General features: G+C 36.8%; 1 protein-coding gene across 6 annotated transcripts in view; it reads left to right on the top strand.

Annotated features, from left to right (window-relative positions):
- The first annotated feature begins 5,482 nt into the window (after window positions 1–5,482).
- Window positions 5,483–18,824, top strand: part of ntm (neurotrimin) — a 274,033-nt gene continuing 260,691 nt past the window's right edge. For 2 of the 6 annotated variants that reach the window (XM_079598671.1, XM_079598670.1), the window contains exon 1: window positions 5,483–5,761. In XM_079598671.1, coding sequence (XP_079454797.1) covers window positions 5,701–5,761 — 61 coding nt within the window. In that variant the 5' untranslated portion in view covers window positions 5,483–5,700. The remainder of the gene's footprint in view (window positions 5,762–18,824) is intronic. The other 4 variants (XM_079598673.1, XM_079598672.1, XM_079598675.1 and 1 more) reach the window with 2 other exon arrangements.

Raw genomic sequence — 18,824 nt, 5'->3', positions numbered from 1 at the left:
CACCCTAATTCCATTCATTACAGCATATTAGATATGAGGCAGAATATATTGTAAACATGCTCACGGTGGAAATATAAGCACATAATCGCATGAATACTAACAAATACTGTTCAATAACATGAGACGCCTTAACATCTATCTATCTATCTATCTATCTATCTATCTATCTATCTATCTATCTATCTATCTATCTATCTATCTATCTATCTATCTATCTATCTATCTATCTATCTGTCCGTCCGTCCATCTATCTATCTATCTATTTATATTTCAGTCTATTTATCTCTCTATTAATCATCCAACAGTCTCTATCAATATAGAAGGTCCATCCATCCATCCATCCATCCATCCATCCATCCATCCATCCATCCATCCATCCGTATCTCTATCAATCATCCAACAGTCTCTAACTATCAACCTATACTTTAATTTATCCAATTACAAACATAAAAATCCATATAAAATTAAATAATGGCATAATGGTAATCAAATGGCAATCAAATAATAAGCAGTTTTAAATTTACTGAATTGAATGCAAGCAACTTGTTTATAATACTCAAATTTGACCAAAAAAGCTATAGTAGGCAGCATAATTAAGTTGCCTGCTTTTTGGAACAGCCTTCATGTCGTTAGCATATGATGCAGATATTTATTGATGGCACAGACATTGGAAAAAAACAGCTAAAGGTATCCGCTCAACTGCCCTGACAGACTAAATAAAGCCATGAAGCTTATTTGATGGAGCTGTAGCACATCTGAGAAGAATTCGCTGACTAATGTATCTGTCAGTCTCTCTGGCTAATGCACTTCAGGCTGTCCTCAGGTCAGCCGACTCGAGCCGAGACAGCAGTGATTTAAAGGATCACAGAGTGAGCAAGGTGACTTTCTGCGTTTCAACTGTCCCAATACTGGACTCTCAAATGGCCTGGTACTTGAAACACTCTCCTTCATAGAGTTCCCTCCTAGCTTATACACTTACTCTCCCAGAGTCTTTCATTTCTCTAAGCATGGTCTCACAGTCTTTATATGTTCTGTTCAGTCAACAGGCAAAAGTGCAGGACAGACTCATCTAGAGAGCTGAAATTCTCAGAGCGTACTAACAATGCAGTTTGGTTGCTGTAGATTAACTGACTCTTCCTGATCTCTGGTTATATCAAGCAATGGCTTTCCCAAGGGCAACGATATGTTGGCAGTCTGCAGTGCTAGTAAGAAACCAATTTATTTGGACTGATACGAACACAACAAGGAACTGATGCAGGGCTGAAACGAAAATCAAGCAAGTTTGATTAGTGCTAGGGTTAGTTATTTGAGCAAATCTCAAGCCTAAGTATGCTAAACACACAAACAACACAGGAAAGTGTTGTGATTCAAATGTGATCATACATACAATTTTAACTAAAAACAGGTGAAAAAAATCAATATTCTTACATTAAAGTTAACTACATCTCAATTTCCAATCAACAACCAATGCATAGAACCTGCCCTATATTTTTTTCTTTTTCGATAAACCCGTCACAATAGGGAAGGAAAATTCTGTTGCTACTTCCATTTCAACATGCATTTAAAGGGGTCCTATTATAGCCTTTTACAAAGTTTAGATTTTTTGGGGGGGTGTATTAGAATATGATTGCTTGATTGTAAAAAAAAATCATTCTTTTTTAATTATTCCATTTAAAAACAAACATATTTTACATTATTACAGCTCCCCTCTCCCCAGTCTGATTGAACGCTTCGTTTTCGATGAAGCCCCTCCTTCTGATAAACGGAAGGTGCTGTGATTGGCAGCGCTTAGCGCGTGTTCGGGAAATATCACGCGCCTTCATAATCACAAGCTCTACCCAGATGTAAATATTAATGATGCCGTCAATTTCAAACCATTTCGAGCGCGATTCAGACCCTGACAATGTTAACGAACAAGGGATTCGTACAAATACGAACAAATAAACTTTTTTTTATTTTCTTAGGCTATAGATACAATGTTATCCACTATTATATTTGTCGGAAAAACTATGGTAATGCAAACAGTGATCAAGCTTACAAAAGCTTAAGTAAACACTACAACTGTAATGTTATAGTTAGCAGGCTAGCGGAGGCAAAGCTTTGCCCTTCCTTTACATCATAGCTATCCTAGCAACTAAATAAAGGTTATGGAACTGTTAATAGAAAACACAACTACAAATAATAAGGCATACTTACAAGTTGTGATCCATTAAACAACAGATTGTCTCGACAAAATGGGAATGGCTTGTCTTTCAGAGGAGAAGTCTGCATTGTACTCTCTTCTGGAAGCTGTTCTCCATAAAATGTGCAGCACACAGACAAACATTGATGTTATAATGTTCAGGAACAGTGTTAAAAATTAAATTTAACCTCTCTAAGTTCATCAGCCTTAGGAAATTTTTTTTCCAGGGTGTAAAAAAACGTGACAGCAACTTGTCCTCTTCTCTAAAGCAGCCCAACATGGCCTCACCCCCTTTGTTGCGTTTTCCCGGGTGCAGGGTTTATGTCAATTTTACGGTTGGTGATGTCACCAACCTGGGAAGAAGTTTGTTGTAGTCTCTACCATCCATTTGTTGTAGTCCTTAAAAAGTGATTTCTGTAAAAGAAAATATCTCCCTTTATATGGAACTTTAAGCGTCGTAACTTTGCAGATGTTGTTTATGCTCAAACAGTAACATTACACACTAACTAAAGTTAAAAAAGTGAAATCATAATCAAGGAGCCTTTTAAAGCATGGAGCTGAGCCATATCCTTAGGCTCTTTTGAGTAGGGCTAGTAAACAACAACCCAGAACACCCTAGCAACCACATAGCAACATTCTAAAAGCCACTGAGAATACCAACTGCATAGCAACACCCTAGCATCTAAGCAGTGAGATTTGCATTGTTTTCGAGCATAGCACAATGGAACATATATATATTTTTTGCCCATTGACGTTTTGTTTGTTATTTAATTTATAATTGGTCCTGGCTCAAATAATCATTTGCCTGTAACAAAGTTTTGCTACTCATTCTGACCGGCTCAAGCTTGTTATCAAGGTTGCAGGCAGTGTATTTGTGTCAGAGATGTCAATGAATATAATCATCTTTATGCCATGGCTTGACTTACTCAGTTAAGCAGGATTGTCAAATAATCAATTTTTCCCACACACTTCATTTTCTGCCAAACGGTTTGCTGTTTCGACTCCGAATTGCTTCAGGGATTTTTTTTTTTATTCCTTGTGTGACGTAAATGGATTCATTGACATTGGAGATGACAAGCGGTTTCACTTCACTGAGCTGGTTAATGATTTTTCACATTCACATTCAAAGCCAAATTTAACAGCAAGTCACCTGCTGAAGTCTTCAAGGAAGAACAACGGAAAGCCATTATTACATGATTAATTTATGTTCACCTTTTGCACACCATATGCAGTTACAACAAAATGCAGCGACCACAAAATATTTATTCGCTTTCTCAACCTGTTTCTGAAGTGGTGCTCCACACCTAAAAAAACAACAATCAATTATAGTGCTTCTCTAAAGTGGATGGTGGCCTTAGAGTGTTTTACTGACATGAGGAAGTGTGTGCATGTTTTTAAATTGTATTAATGGCCCTTGGAAGTAGCCCAACATTTGTTTATTTGATTCACCAATTGGCAGTAGAAAATCACATAATGTTTTTAATAACCTTCTGATGTCTCTCATAGGCCCACTTCCTCAAATCATAAAAAGTGCTTAGGAGAGACCAGGGAATGTTGAAAGTTGTAACACGGTCGGCTTAACCAATTAAAAATGAGCTACAGAGGTCTTTAAGTAAAAATGGATTGGAATGGAAAAATAGATTTAACCCCCCAAATATTTAAGTGTATACATATATCAGTATGTGTGGCACGTTTTAAGGTCCGTTTGCACTACACCGTTTTCAAATAAAAACAGAAACCTTTTATGCATTTTGATCATTCATTTACACGACAATGGCATTTTCAGGGCCTGACAAAGCAAACTTTGAAAAACGTGTTTCAAAGTGCAAGTTTTTGAAAACGGCGACGTCCTGTGGATGCATAATACGAGTTCAGTATAGGTGTATAGTGTTTCTTTATAAGGTGACCTTGCTAACTACTGGCCTGGTATGCAGGTCTGGTTTTAATAGTTTTCACAGATCCATGAGAACGGGGATCGTTTTGACAATGTTGTCGTCTGTACGCAAAAAACGCAAAGGAAAAACGTCTGTTTTTAGTACATTGTTGTCATGTAAACATACCCTTAAACAACAGCACTCGGTAGCTGATATAAGGGTACATTACATGAGAACAATATACTAAAAATGGAAAAGTTTTTTCTTTGCACAGTTGACATCAAAACTATCCACATTCACACGGATCCGCGAAAACGGCTAAAAACGCTGTTTTATGCATGCCAGGCCAGTTGGCGATGTCACTTTGTAAAGAAAGACTACACGCCTTCGCACAGACGCATTCTTTTATAGAGCACTTGCACCAAACGTTCATGTCTGTAAACCAAACACATAATATGTACAAGGACGTCACCGTTTTCATAGATTCACGTTTTTGTACTTTACATAACACTATCGTCTAGTAGTGGATGATAATGCGAAATGTACTTCACATTTGTACTAGACGATAGTGGTATCGGTTTCAAAAACTTGCACTTTGAAACCCGTTTTCAAAAGTGTTTTAGGCACCCAAAATGCCGTTGTCATGTAAATTAGCGACCAAAACCCATATTTTTTTTTTGTTTTTAGTTAAAACCGGTGTTGTGTAAACGGCCCCTTAATTTACACAGTTTAGGTATAAAGGGCCGGTTATACAACACTTTTTTAAACTAAAAACATAAATGTATTTTTGCGTGTTGGCTGTTCATTTACACAACAACGGCATTTTGGGGGCCTGAAAATGCTAATTTTTGAAAAACGGATTCAAAGTGCAAGTTTTTGACAACTATATAATTATCGTCTCCGTGTAAACCACAAAAACGGTAATGTCATGTGAATGCGCATTATGTGGTTAGTCTATAGGCACTTGTTTCTTTAAAAAGTGACAATGCCAACTACTGGCCTGGCATGCATAGCACAGTGTTTTTAATTGTTTTAATAGTTTAATAGTAATAAGTTTGTTCAAATAAAAAACGCAATGAAAAACCTTTCCATTTTTAGTACAGGCTGTATGGTGATATTAAAGTTTGAGACACACGGTGAAACCCACCCACCCCAAAAAAAGTTAGATGCTGAAAGAAATAGTAGTAGAAAGCTGTTCGTTTTCCGCCAATAAAGGACCAATTTAAAAACAGTGGAGTGAATTAATTTCAATGGGCATGCTGGAAAATTAAAACCAGTGCTAAATAATAACTCAACAACTGGGTTATTAAAGGACTAAGCAATAAATCAAACGGCCTTAGCATATTCTGCAAATACACTATTTGGAAACTAACCCAAGCATTGCACTTCAAATGCAGTCTCTTGAGCAAATGAAAACAGGGTTCTTTTAATCCCGTGGAAGCAGCCAAACAGCTCCATAAGCAATACCTCACTGAAGGAGGGACTTCTCAGCGCCTGCGTAGGTGAGTGAGCGAGTGCCTACTTCACAGTTACTTAGAGTCTGGGACTACACTTCCACTTATTCCTCCGGATTTTCAAATTGGTATTTGCAAGAAGGAAAACAATCACGCAGACCTCACGCGCACTCGATCCGCTCCAGACGCCATGAAGAATCCCGTGTGCTGGATCGTCCTGACTGGAATATCCATCGCTTTTATTCAACAAGGTAAGATTAATCTTTTCGGGAGATTTAAATATTATCCGGAAAGTGTTTTTTGGGCAGGAAAACCATTGGTTTTCATTTGGAGATTATTGTGTGGATCTCGTGTTGGACGCGCTCGCAGATCAATAAAGACAAGTGCAACTCTGTGGCGTTTTCTGCGGCTTCAAACTGTTACGATGGGCATAATTCTGTTTGGCTTTTTATGTATTTTCAGCATTTTAGACTGAGGACTGATGATTTGACTTTATATTCGCGTTTGAAAGTTTTGTGAAAAGCGCATTGGACGTGGTGTGTGAGGACGCTGTCTTTCCAAACGCGTGCACTTGTTTCACATCTGTGCGACTGCGCAACAGTGTAATGAGGAGTGCGTTCAGAGAGCAGCTCCCATCGTAGTTTCTGATAAACAGGTTTAAGTTGGTTGCAGAGATATACTAAGTTGTGTTCAGCTGAGTTAAGAAGGGTTAATCTGTCGAGGGAATGACCTCGTGCTTAACATATGCCCTGTCAGGAGGACGCGCCAGTCTCTTGCTTGTTAAAGATGTGCTTTGCGGTTCATGCTTGATTTGATGAAGAAATAAAGCACAAATCATTTAATATACGCGGGATACTTCACTAAAAATGTCATAATCTGTAATTTATTTACTCACCCTCATGTCTTTTTTAACCCAGTTTACAGGAGAGAAAAGTAACGTCATGGTCGTCGTTTCCAGGCAAATACAATGAGGGTGTATGTCAAGAATATAAATAAAAAAATATAACAAATAATCATAAAATGAATCCATGTCTTGTATGATATAGGCTACACGACTTCTGAAGTCATGACACCGACTGTGTGAGGAAGAAACCTTGAATATTCAGTTGTTATTCACTGGAAATCATGATTTTCGTTCGTGACAGAATAAGCAATTCTGATTCGTCAAAATGATTCGCTTAAATCGGATCTTTGTAAGTAGGCTAATTGATTGCTTGTCCAACAATCTGATTCTTTTGTTTTGTGAATTCGACTCAATGATCTGGTCCCATGAAATGTATATTCATCTATTTTTTCCCCAAATGCATTTAGCTATAATTAAATAATTGGTAAATACATGCAATTTCTAAATGCATTAGGCTATTATCGCGAATACCAAAATGTTACAACTCGATTTTCTGGTGAAACGTCAAAATCCTCTGACTTCTCAGTCATTTTGGTCAATTTAGTCACCATGAAATCAAAATGGACAATTGTGCATAATAGATGCTGAATACACTCAAGAAGCGGTAATAAAATGTCTGTTTCAGTCACTGATTTTTGGCCCGAAACCATTTGGCCCTGAACTTTCGGTAGCCAAAAAATCCGGTGCATCACTAGAGAGACAACCTGTCACTCACAGCAATGGGAAAACCCCAACGATCCAACCAATTCCTGAATTCTGATGGAAAAAATCAGGTCCCGTCCTACATTTATTCTTGTTCAAAAAGCCGTTTCATTTGGATATATCCTTCACAATAGGGAAGAAAAGACTATCAGAACTTCCTTTTCATGCTGACTTTAAAACAATAGGTTACTGATCCCCGGTTCTCTGGAACAGATGCCCTTCCCATAGGTGGATCTCAAACACAAGATGATGAAAGAGAACCTGCCCTTTCTTACAGTCGACTGCAAGCTCCCATTCAGATCTGCCTTCATCTAATCAACAACCCAAGGATAGATCTAAGTCCCTGCCATAGATTGTTTTCTTTTTTCTCTTCCTCATGTGCATCACAATACAGAAGAAAATATCTGTTACTTCTGTTGCATTGCTGCTTGACCATCTCACTGGAATTGAGGATTCTCTGTGAATAAATTTGAGTTTCATTACACAATGCTATCGTGTGGCTTCAGACTTGGAATATAGCCCACAAAATCAATGCATCACAAAAGTGGTCTATACATGTTGAAGTTTTCATATTTATTTTAGGCTCACATCTTCAATTATCATTCACTCTAATTGTATGAAAAAACTGCTTGCACAACCTTAATTTTGTCTCCTGTGTTCAACAGAAGAAAGAAAATCAATTGACATGAGGGTGAATAAATCATAATAGGATTCTCATTTGTAGGTGAACTATCCCTTTAATATTGATTAACATTATTTTTTTTTAGTCTCAGACATGGTAATGCCTAGTAGGCTACATGTTGTTGTGTTCAAAGAAAAAAAAAATACAAGTGATGACTTTAAGGTCAAATGAGAATCGAAAATGTGGCAAGTACTCTATTCAGTCTGGTTCTCAAGCGCTCATAACAGAATCCACTTACTCAGCATCTGACCGTGACACGTCCCTCTTCAAAAAATGTTATGTATCCTAAGCAAATATACATACTTGTCCTTGCAGCCCCTATTGTCTGCACAATCAGCTTCCACTAGTGTAGAATTAGACGTGTGTTTAATGGAGGTTGTCAGGGGTTAAGAGTGTTTTTTTGGGACAGAGGGAGGGGGAGAGAGAGAAGATGTCATTGGTTGCCAGGAAGCTGCAGACACCCTTGCAGCGCTCAAGCCAACATCCCTCCAGGCCTGAACTGTCCATTGAACCCCCTGTCACTTTTCTTACTCTCTCTCAGCCAAGGCAGGAATTAGATGTCATTAAATTGAAATTTGGTGCCACAGCTGTGGTCCAGCTTCACACGGAGAGAATGAAGTACAGTACAGTGACTTAATGGAGAGAACTTCCCTTTGAAACAGACTTTAGGATCATTGCTCAAGAAGAATTCAACTCATGAAGTTCAATCAGTGGTTGACAGCAGAGCATGAGGCATCTTTACAGTAAAAAATAGAATCTACAATAGTTGTAATTCCCAGAAATTAACGTCTAGGGCGATGTATTAAATGTTCATGATATATTTGAGATGATTTCACTGTTAGGACAAGCAACAGATTAGTCAGCCTTTTGATTTTAGAGGTTCCCTGAGAAATCGTAAGAGATTACAATCCTTGCTCTTAATGTCCAAATGACCTGATCTTTAGTCTGATGATGCCTTTTATTAAGATATCAAATGCAGATTCATCGTTTCAAAGTGACACAGTCCCGCTGAGTCTCAGCATGATGTGTTATTACGCAAATTAGACCCATTAGGTGTTGATGATTGATGACAAAGTAAGGGCTGCCGATTTCAGGCTAAAATCTTTGCTAATCTGATCAAAAGGACAAGAGTGCTCACACATTGTTATTGTTTGTCACTATTAAATTGACGTAGCCTTTATGACCACAATTACTTCTCGGTTTGTTGTTGTGCCTTTAATTCAAATTACTTTGCAGGGAATGTGAGTTTTGGTGTTAACTGAAATGCGTTTTCTTTTATAAGAACACAGAACGACTTATTCCATAAAACTAATATAGAAATCCCCACATCTGCAGGGAGTCCTGTGAAGCTGCAGTGATTCTGGTTGTGAAAAATAATAAAATATTATAAGATGTGTATATATATATATATATATATATATATATATATGATATTTTGTGTGTGCATATAGTGTTGAAGTGGACAGTGGTTTTGTGTAAAAAGTTTCAAAACCAATTTCATATCCGTTTTGGCTTGTTTTTTACGCGTCTATGTAAATGTATACCTAAAAATGAGTTGTCAGTGGCTAAGTAGCTTTAGTGAAAATTTCGGACTCCCTGACCTTCCTATAAGCATCAAGCCTGCTTGTTTATTCCATAAGTAATCAGGAATGGTACAAAATAGCCTTCAAATATGATGCAAACAACGATGTCCTAGTGGTCCCAGCACTGTTCATTAAACATCTGCCTCAATGACGTGAGAAGATTCTGTTAGACACTGTGCTCATTCACAAAAGCCATTGAAGAGAAGTTCAGCACTGTGTCCAGTGAGTGATTCTGTGAAGTATGAATGACCTAGACGTTTAGATTAGGACTGGGTGCAGTGCACATCCATAGATGGGGCTATTCATCGGTTGTCACGTCTGAAGAATGCAGCTTTCATAAGTTGGCAGCCCAATATCGCTGTTTCTATGTAACCAGCATGTCAAACAAAATGCAATTGGAAAACTTTTGACATTTCAAATATTCACTCAGGAACAATCAAGTTATTGTTCAAAGCCATGAGCACTTTAAATCTTAAGAATCCTGGAAGAAGCTGCATTTTCTGGCCTATATTTACGTCTCATACACCGTGTCCAAAATGGTATGGTTCTGGCTTGAGTTCTGTGACATTAATGGCTGTTTCTTTTCATGCTTGTGGAGTCACACTGTTCTGAAGCTAACAATAAGACGAGTTTTAGCCATTGCTGAGTTACTTTGGAAACTCTTTCAAAATGGCACACGTCTGGAACATGCATGCTCTTTCTCTAGAAGCATTAATGAACCTGTCAAACTCGTCTCTTCTACACTCTCACCGAGAGGCAAACATCTCTGATCACACAGACTGAATCTCAGTCTTAATGGTGTGATTATAGCGACTTCACTGGCAGAGATCACAAATGGCTCGAAACATAAAAAATGAGATATGCCAGATCTTTACCATTTCTCCACATACAAATGACACTAAAGCTATATCTATAGTACAATTGTACACTAAATCCCTCCAAGTTTTGTTTAAAGTAGATATTTTTCAGCACAGTCTTGTTTGCATTTACAAAAAAAAGTGAGCCCTGCCCCCTTTTTTTCTCTTTGAGGGCCACTTATTATGTTAGTCAAGAATAATTTTTGCACAAAAAACAGTCAGAATTTTTCACACTCTCTGGCCCTCAATGTTAAACATGATGTTATTTTTTGTTGCTGTGCCTTTAAGACTTCTAAGTAAATGCCATTTAACAAAATGTAATAGTTGCATATAGTTGGTGTTAATCCTTAAATAATGACCACTTTACAAAGCTTGCATTGTGGGATTATGTGACAATGAAATTGAATAATCATGTTAACAATTGCAATGATTTTTGATGGCAATATAAAATGAAGCAACATAATGAATATTGTGATGACTAATCACTTTTTTAATTCTAAAGAGCGTATCATTACGCTAATTTCATCCATTGTGAGTCACGAGTATGTGAGTGCGTTAACGCGGGTATTTTAATAGCCTGATTTAAACCTAATTGGCAAAAACTGCATTTGATGCATTTCTGTGAATTATCCCAACCTGTGTTTGAATCAATTCAAAACTCTGATTCAGCAATTGGTTTGTCATTTCTCAAGGAAGTTCACGATGTTCATTACTTTGCAGTACATTTCCATACGTTAACTCTTTTTTCTTAATCGTTTGATTTTTTTTTTTGTGTGTGAAATGACGACTCTGGTGGTGTTGAAGATCAGTGTTGTGTTCTTCATCTAACAGATGGTGGATAGAGTGATTGAGCAGCACATGTTGAGACTCTAATCCCCGTGTTTTTGATTAGTTTGTGGCCTCTATGAGAAGTGAAGAGGTAGAGCAAAGCCTGGACATTTCAATTAGAGCTATCAGGGATTGTGCCGTTACCCCGCACAAACCCTGATTAAAAAAGCTCTGCTAATCTATCAGAGTGCTGCTACTCAGCTTTTAAGGAATAATGGGCGTTACTTGTCAATACAGAAGTCTTCCAACTGAAAATGGCATATGGATCAATCAGCCTTTTAGTTAAAGCCAAAATGACTTTGAGTAGTGTTATGAATCCAGCAAGCAGGTTTTTAAAAAAAATTACATTTAAAGTATTTTTATCATTTTAATTCCTAAACATTCATCTAGAGGTTAGCTCTCAAAGGTTCTCGCAATAACTCAGTCAGCATGTTGTCATAATCTAATGACATTCTTTGAGTAAAATCTAATATGTGTGAAGTGGAATAAAAAGAAGCAACAAGCATTTAGGGCTGAAATGACGGTTGACTCAGCATTCATTGAATAGCTTTCCGGCGCAACTTTCGCTTTGCTTGTTGAATTTCATGGAGGCTTATGGAAAGCTTGTTATAATTAATGTTAAATGCTTGAGTGGAAATCTTAATGGCCTTTTTGGGTCACTGTTGAAATGGAATTTTCTCATTAATCATAGACTCCTTGTTATCTGTTATTTTTCCCTATTACAGTTACTTCACTTATGTTAACGAGTGCAAAAACATTTCCTCACACCCTTGCGGGTTGAAATAGAGATGCAGGGTCATTCCATGTCAACTCAACCGGAGTTATTTTAAACATTTTTTTTTTTTTTGTCTGATGAAAGAAATGCATAAATGAAGAAGAAAGCCAAAATATTGAATCTATATTTACTGAATAATCCACTATTTTGACCTGAGATTTGGAGCCAAATTACAGGGGGGACAAAATTACTTTAGAAAGATGGCAGCATCATTATTTTATTTTTACACAGAGATTGGTAGATATATTAGTTAAATCTGTTGACTTTAGTAATCTTTGTTTCATTATATGCCAACAGTAAAAGTTAAACAATGAAGCTAACTTCATAGGCATGCAAACTTTGGAAAAATAATGTTTATGGCACTCAGACAGGTGCAATTGTGTTGATAGAAATAAAAAGAGGTACATTTCTAGTTTCAACACTATTTGTTGTTCAGATATTTCTCTTTAAAATAAAAAAATATCAACTGTATGCAAAGTGACTCACATTTGTTTTTTGGCTACTGAAAATGTGTACAATTTACTCAAGGAGCCACATTAAGATCTTCATATCTCTGGCATTGTACCATATAGGGTCTTTAAAATGAAGGTACCAAAGAAAATGTTTGTTAAAAACCTACATTTAAAAGGATATTAAGAAATATGTAATACTTCTTGAGTTACAGGCATGCAAACTTAGGGTAAAATACGTGCTTTCATATTTGACATATAATGCATCAAAATTGCTAAAATAACAGATTTTACTAATATACCTAATCTCCCTTGCAAAAATAAAGTATTGATGATGCTATCTTTTTAAAGTAATTTTTATTTTGTAATTTGTAATATGGCTCCAAATCTCATGCGAAAACTAATTTTAACCCCCCTCTGTGGATTACTCAGTAAATATCCATCTGTGGCATTTAATACTTTTTTTGGCTTTCATCCCTATTTATCTTTGTCTTTATGCAGAAAAAATATTAACAATAAAAAAGTTTCCGAAATTTTGTTGATTTGACACGGAACGTTCCTCCACCGATTGCAATTTTCTCGGCCGATTCCAATTGGTTTGTAATGGACTTTATGCACAGCTGCACTACTTCCTGAACTTTAGCCAGCTCCTTTGTTTCCTGTCTGCCATTATTGGACAAACTGATTAATCCAGGTGTGCCTGACCAATAACAATAATCAGACACACCTGGATTAATCAGTTTGTCCAATAATGGCAGACAGGAAACAAAGGAGCTGGCTAAAGTTCAGGAAGTATGCATCAAGTCCATTGTGAACGATTTTTGCAGATTCTGTTGTTTTAGAACTATAATTGACAGCACATGTAAAAAAAAATCGACTTTCTTCAATGTAAAATATTATTTTCATAAAAAAACAAGTAAAAAGACAAATAAACATGTTAAGCAACAGCACAGATAAATGCAATAACAGGATATTAAATAAACATGGCTTTAAGTTTTTCAGTTTGATATACAGTTTATTCAGGTAAGAAATATAACATGTATATAACACTGAATAGTCTTCATTGTAAAAATTCAAACACACATTCATGCTTACAATTAGTTACAAAAGTTATACAAGAGCAGACAGTGATTTTCTTTGATTAACATGACAGACACCAGCAGGAATATTAGGAAGATTAGACTCCTGGTAACAAAAGGGACCGGCTCGGAATTGGTTGGACGATTCCGGTCCCTGGCCGGTCGATCGGTGCATCTCTAGATTTAAAGAAACATCCGTCCTTGAATACTACAACATTCTCACTCTTGAATAAAATAATGCATTGATCAAACTTGTTGTGGAAATTATCAATATTCAAAAACCTGGATGAAGGAGACAAAGTCGTTTCTCAAAAGTTTAAACAAAGTATTTTATTTCATGCATGAAATAAGACGTTCCCACACAGACAGCGTCTGATATGAGAAGGCACAGGCTAGTCCCTTTCCCCAAGGTTATATACCCTAACACATCCTGTGTAAAAAAACCTTTGTTACCTTAAAGCCAGACTTCTTAGCTCATGGTCTCATGTGCTCATGATCTCATGTCCAACATTATTTCTATCTAGACAGAACACTGTCATGTCAGCAAAAAGTTTCCTGTTTTTAGCTACAGATCTCGTGTGCTGATCGAAACTGCGCACACACATATTGTCAGCCTTCACATGACTCGGAGAACATTTCGTTCCTGAAAGTTTGTCCTTACTTTTAACATTTCTAAAAGCTTGGTTTTATATCTTTAATAATGTGCTTTTTGCTTATATGATTATATTCCTTTAAATGCTCATGAGTAAAAAATGAATCTTCAACGTTAATAAAAGTTGTACCCAATCTAAATGTAAAATTTCCATAACAAACTCAATCTAGTATACAAAGTCATGAACATCATAACATGAATTTACAACAAATCTTGTGAATTATAGACAGCGTTTTGTACGTGGAAATCTAGTATGCTGAATTCCCTGGCCGTTCCACTTGTGTTTCTGTTTCATTTGCCATCAGCATTGGAAATGAGTAATTTCCACAGGCTGTCAAATCACAATAACCTCTTAAGCAAGCTATGGAAATATTCATTCCCTTGAGAAGTTTGGTTATAAGTGGACCCTGTGTGGCTCAACAACTTGCCAGAGGTTGGAGGAATTCATCTCGTTGGAATCGATGATGTCAGCTCTCTTGTCACACACATCAAACAAGATTTGTGACCCAAATCTTGTAAATATAAATATTTCACAGTTTCGTAGTTCATTTTTTGCCTCCTTAATAACATTAGATTAAGTTAGGACCGATAATAGCTCATCTCATTAAAATTTGACACTTAATCAAGCAATGTTTGCAATCGCTCATTTGCATGTCCCAGCAGAATTAGAAGTAGTGGATGCATATTTATCAGGATGCTTTAATAAGGATGTAAGTGTTCAGGGCATAAAATATAGAGCTAAAGAGCTTTTTTTTTTTTTTGATGAATATCGTTTTTTAATATCTTGATGTAAATGTAGTTTTCCCTCCAGGTCTTCTTGTATTTTTCTTTTGTACTAACATCCAGGTCTATCTCGTTGTTTTGGATTTTTTTTTTATGACAACATCTAGATTATGGTCACCTTTGGACCACTTCAGATGACTTTGCCATGCATACTTCTCTTTAGATTCACTACAGTAGTCATTGTGCAGTTCAAGTCACTGACTACTTAATCTTCAGGTCAGCCACTAAATTATAAAATGAAATGCTAATACCGGTGAGTATAACCTTAGAAATTCAATATTCCCTCTGATATGAGCTACGGTAGAGGTTTATGTAAGGAATGCTCAAGTGTGTGTCTGCTACTGTAATATAATAATGCTTCTCTTAGGGGCTCTCCTTGTATCCTGCTGTCTAGATTTTATATATTTATATGCTGCCTGCTGTGAATGAGGAGATTAGAGCAAAGCAACATATAGTGAGACAACGATGAGAAGAGAATATGAGTTATTTTGAGAAATTCTTTTTTTTTGGTCCTCTACAGCCATAAAGTTTTGGCTGAGATGACAGAATTGCTAGTCAAAGCTGACTTTATATTCTCACAATGCAGTTCAAAACATTTCTACTAGTATTTTATCAAGCAACGACTGCTCGACAAATAATCAACAGTGAATTTCATTGATATTTTTGCTCAGTGGACATCTTTGTCTATGAAAACAAAAGTTTGAGCATATTTACTTAGATTTTATTGTATTATTATTTTTAATGTCAGCATTTGACTAAAGCAAGCGAGTGATTAAATGGCACTGTCATCGTTAAACTCCAGATACTATAGAAGGCGCTCGTGCACTTTTCAAAAGTCGGCACGGAATGAACATTTTCGAAATGCACGTTATTGATATTAAAGTGAAGGATTCAACCAATCATATGTTTCTTTTTTTCATTTTAAATTTTGACCTGATTATTTTAATTAATTAAAGTGTCATAGCTCAATCTTTCGGTGAAACCGACTTCTCCAATCATTTAAACCGCTTAAACCCTGCCCTTTCTTACTATTGACTGCAGCTCGCATTCAGATCTGCCCCTATCCAATCAACAACATAGACTCAAAGTTCATTGAACCACTTCAGTTACATCACGACTCTAACACCACTTAGTGTAACTGGTTATTTAATCTATTTACTTTCAAACTGTGAAAAGGTTATTATTTTTCATTTACATTTAATTTCCAGTTTTCTCATCTTTATGCTCTGCTACTGGACACACATTAGTCTGTTTTTTTAAATATACTTGTTAGTTAGTAACCTCAGATACTGGCCTCTCCTGAACCACAGATCTCAACCAGGTACATCAGTCGTCAGCAAAACATTAGTTTGCTGTTTAGTTTTTTTCTCTCTCTAATGTTCAAAGGATACCTAGAGCTGTTCTTTGATGGGTAAAAAATAACCCCGCTGTATCCTTGAAGGCAGCGTTTCAACGGTGCTGGAATGCAGCTCATTAGCTGTAGTGAGAGAGACTTTCAAACTATGATTGCTGTTGATTACTGTGGTGGGCTGTGTGGAGTGATATTAAGATGTGAAAAATCATTTCAGGTGGAATATATTCATAAGAGGCTTCAGATATTCAGCCAGTCCATAACATCTAACTGGCTGCTCATCAAATTCAGTATTGTTGTTGAGGACAATGTCTTTTTATAGCTCACGGAGAGCCATATACATCAGGATTTAGTTAAGTGCCTTATTTCAGTTGCCTTCTCTCTCTGCAGTGTTTATTCTTGTACTGTTATAGGCTTAAGGAACTGCAAGCTCAGCCTGTTCTTCTATTAGAAATGATGGAGATATTTCTCAGGAGAGGTTTAGAGGGACAGTGGTTCAGTGCTCATTGGTCCGTACATGGTTTTCGACAATAGTCAAGCACTCAGAAATCCCATTCTATACAGTGGGACGCCATTTAGTTTAAAATCTAAATTAGGAAATCTAAGCCGCAATACTAGAATGATTCACTCCATGGCCTGTTTGCATACTCTCTATTGTGCTCTGAAGTTGGGATGCACTGCAATTTTGGCCAATGAAAATTATCTGCCGAAATGGTTTTTGGCCAAAAGAGGAAAAAAAAGGGCCGAAAATATATGCCGCCCCGGCCCTCAGTGTTCAGCACTCTCAGTGTTTCACTCTTGCTTTAGCTGTTATTACTGCCCGGTGTGACACTCCGCTCAATATTCTGCTCAATGCTAGGGGTTAAACAGATCCGTGATCTGTACGGACCAGGCCCCGCGGTTCGGCACGCACGTGTTTTGCGGATTAATTGCTAAGTTTAACCATCAATTTGGAACTCGCGTGCCATCTCCATGCGCTTGAACGGACACAAACTAAATATTATGTCAAAATACCAGTCTCGGCAAGTATTCTAGTAAAAGAAAGTCGGTTATGTCTCAAGTGAACGTGAAGAGTTGAGAAAGAAATCGGATGTGTATCATTACATTGGATTTGTGCAGTGACAGCAACCTATAAATACCTGCTGCTAAGTCATGAATGTTAATAAAACTACAAATCATAGCTTTAACAAAGATTAATCTATATTTAATTTTTAAAACAACAACACTATAGTGTTATTTTACATTTAGGCCTAATTATGTACCTGAATACACTGCATGTATATATATATATATATACACACACACACAACATTTATCATCTTTTTGCTTTGCAGCTGGATAGTGTGAGTAGCTTCATAATGTGTTTATTTGTATGCACAGGTATTATGAGATATTTCATTTCATGTTTACTTTAGTATATGCATGAGCTGTTTACTTTGGTTTAATCTCATTTCAAATTGTATTTTATCCAGGTTTTTTTTTTTTTTTTGCCTATGTACTTTGTTCCAGTAGGACTGTGAGCTATTTTCAAATTAAAATACCAATTATGGATCAGCCCTCTACAGTAAACTGACCTCATTGTTTATGTTTGACTGTAGCTCTGAGACTGATGCATAAATATTACGGTGATGGCAATCTATAAAGATTGATTTCAGTGGTGTGGGTCTTGGGGAAGGCAAAGTTACACATTCAAGGGAGCGTTTGGGAAGCCCACATTTAAATGCATGACTTCTCAGACTATTTTTATGAGAAATGAAATAGATTTCTCTCCAAACTTTTATTGGGTCATATTGAGGCTCTGCTTAAATGCCTCGCGCAAATAAATGGAAAGCAACAAAGATTTCTCTCTCTCGCGCATGGTATTATGGAACGCGGTGTTAAACAATTTTGTGAAGTCATTCTAAGGTGAGATATTTTGATTGATTTTTGTCTGTCCTTGGATATGTGCGATTAGCACCAGGAATAACAAGTGTCCTAGTGATTTTAATCAGGAAATGCAATGTTGTTAGGTTTACGTAGAGATTAAAAGAGGAGGCTAGGACAGAAATAAGAGCCGTCCTTCCACGAGCGCACTAACATCCAGGTGTAAGTGGTAAGTCTCCTCTGTAAACATAACTCTTCAGAAAAGACAAGTCAAGGAAAAACAGCACCCACGTATAACCGAGCCATGTTTTCCGACACCTTAACTCAGTCACATAGGAGTGAGGGAGTGTCAGCTAGACACTCCATTTAAAAACATCCTGCGCTTTCCTTGCTCATCTCGCGATTCTCTATTTTTATCTCTAGTTTCTTTTTGGAAGAGTTGCTATAGATTCATGAAATGTCATGATAAATAACAAGCTCCTATGTGAGTCACAAACTTGTTTGCTGTTTGTCCAAAGGATGGAAGGACTTCACATGATGAAAAACTTGTCGCAGTGTAACTTTGCTGCAGGATGCTGGTTTCTGTGGGAGAGTCGGGGAACAAAATAAGTTCCCCTGGGGTGATTTGTACTCCTCCAAATGGGAAGCACATCAGTGAGAATTTTCCACAGAATAAAAAAAAAAGGAGTGAGAAAAGGTTTTGAAATTCAACCAAAAGTTTCTTTTTGAATGGTCTGATTTAGTATTTCTCAGAATAACTACTATTTTCTTAGAATAACCAGTTAGAAGTATCTAGCTGTTGATGC

This window comes from Phoxinus phoxinus (genome assembly GCF_949152265.1).
Source record: "Phoxinus phoxinus genome assembly, chromosome: 23".
Taxonomy (NCBI): domain Eukaryota; kingdom Metazoa; phylum Chordata; class Actinopteri; order Cypriniformes; family Leuciscidae; genus Phoxinus; species Phoxinus phoxinus.
Note: the sequence above shows the minus strand (reverse complement) of the source record. Positions and strands in the feature narration are given on the sequence as shown.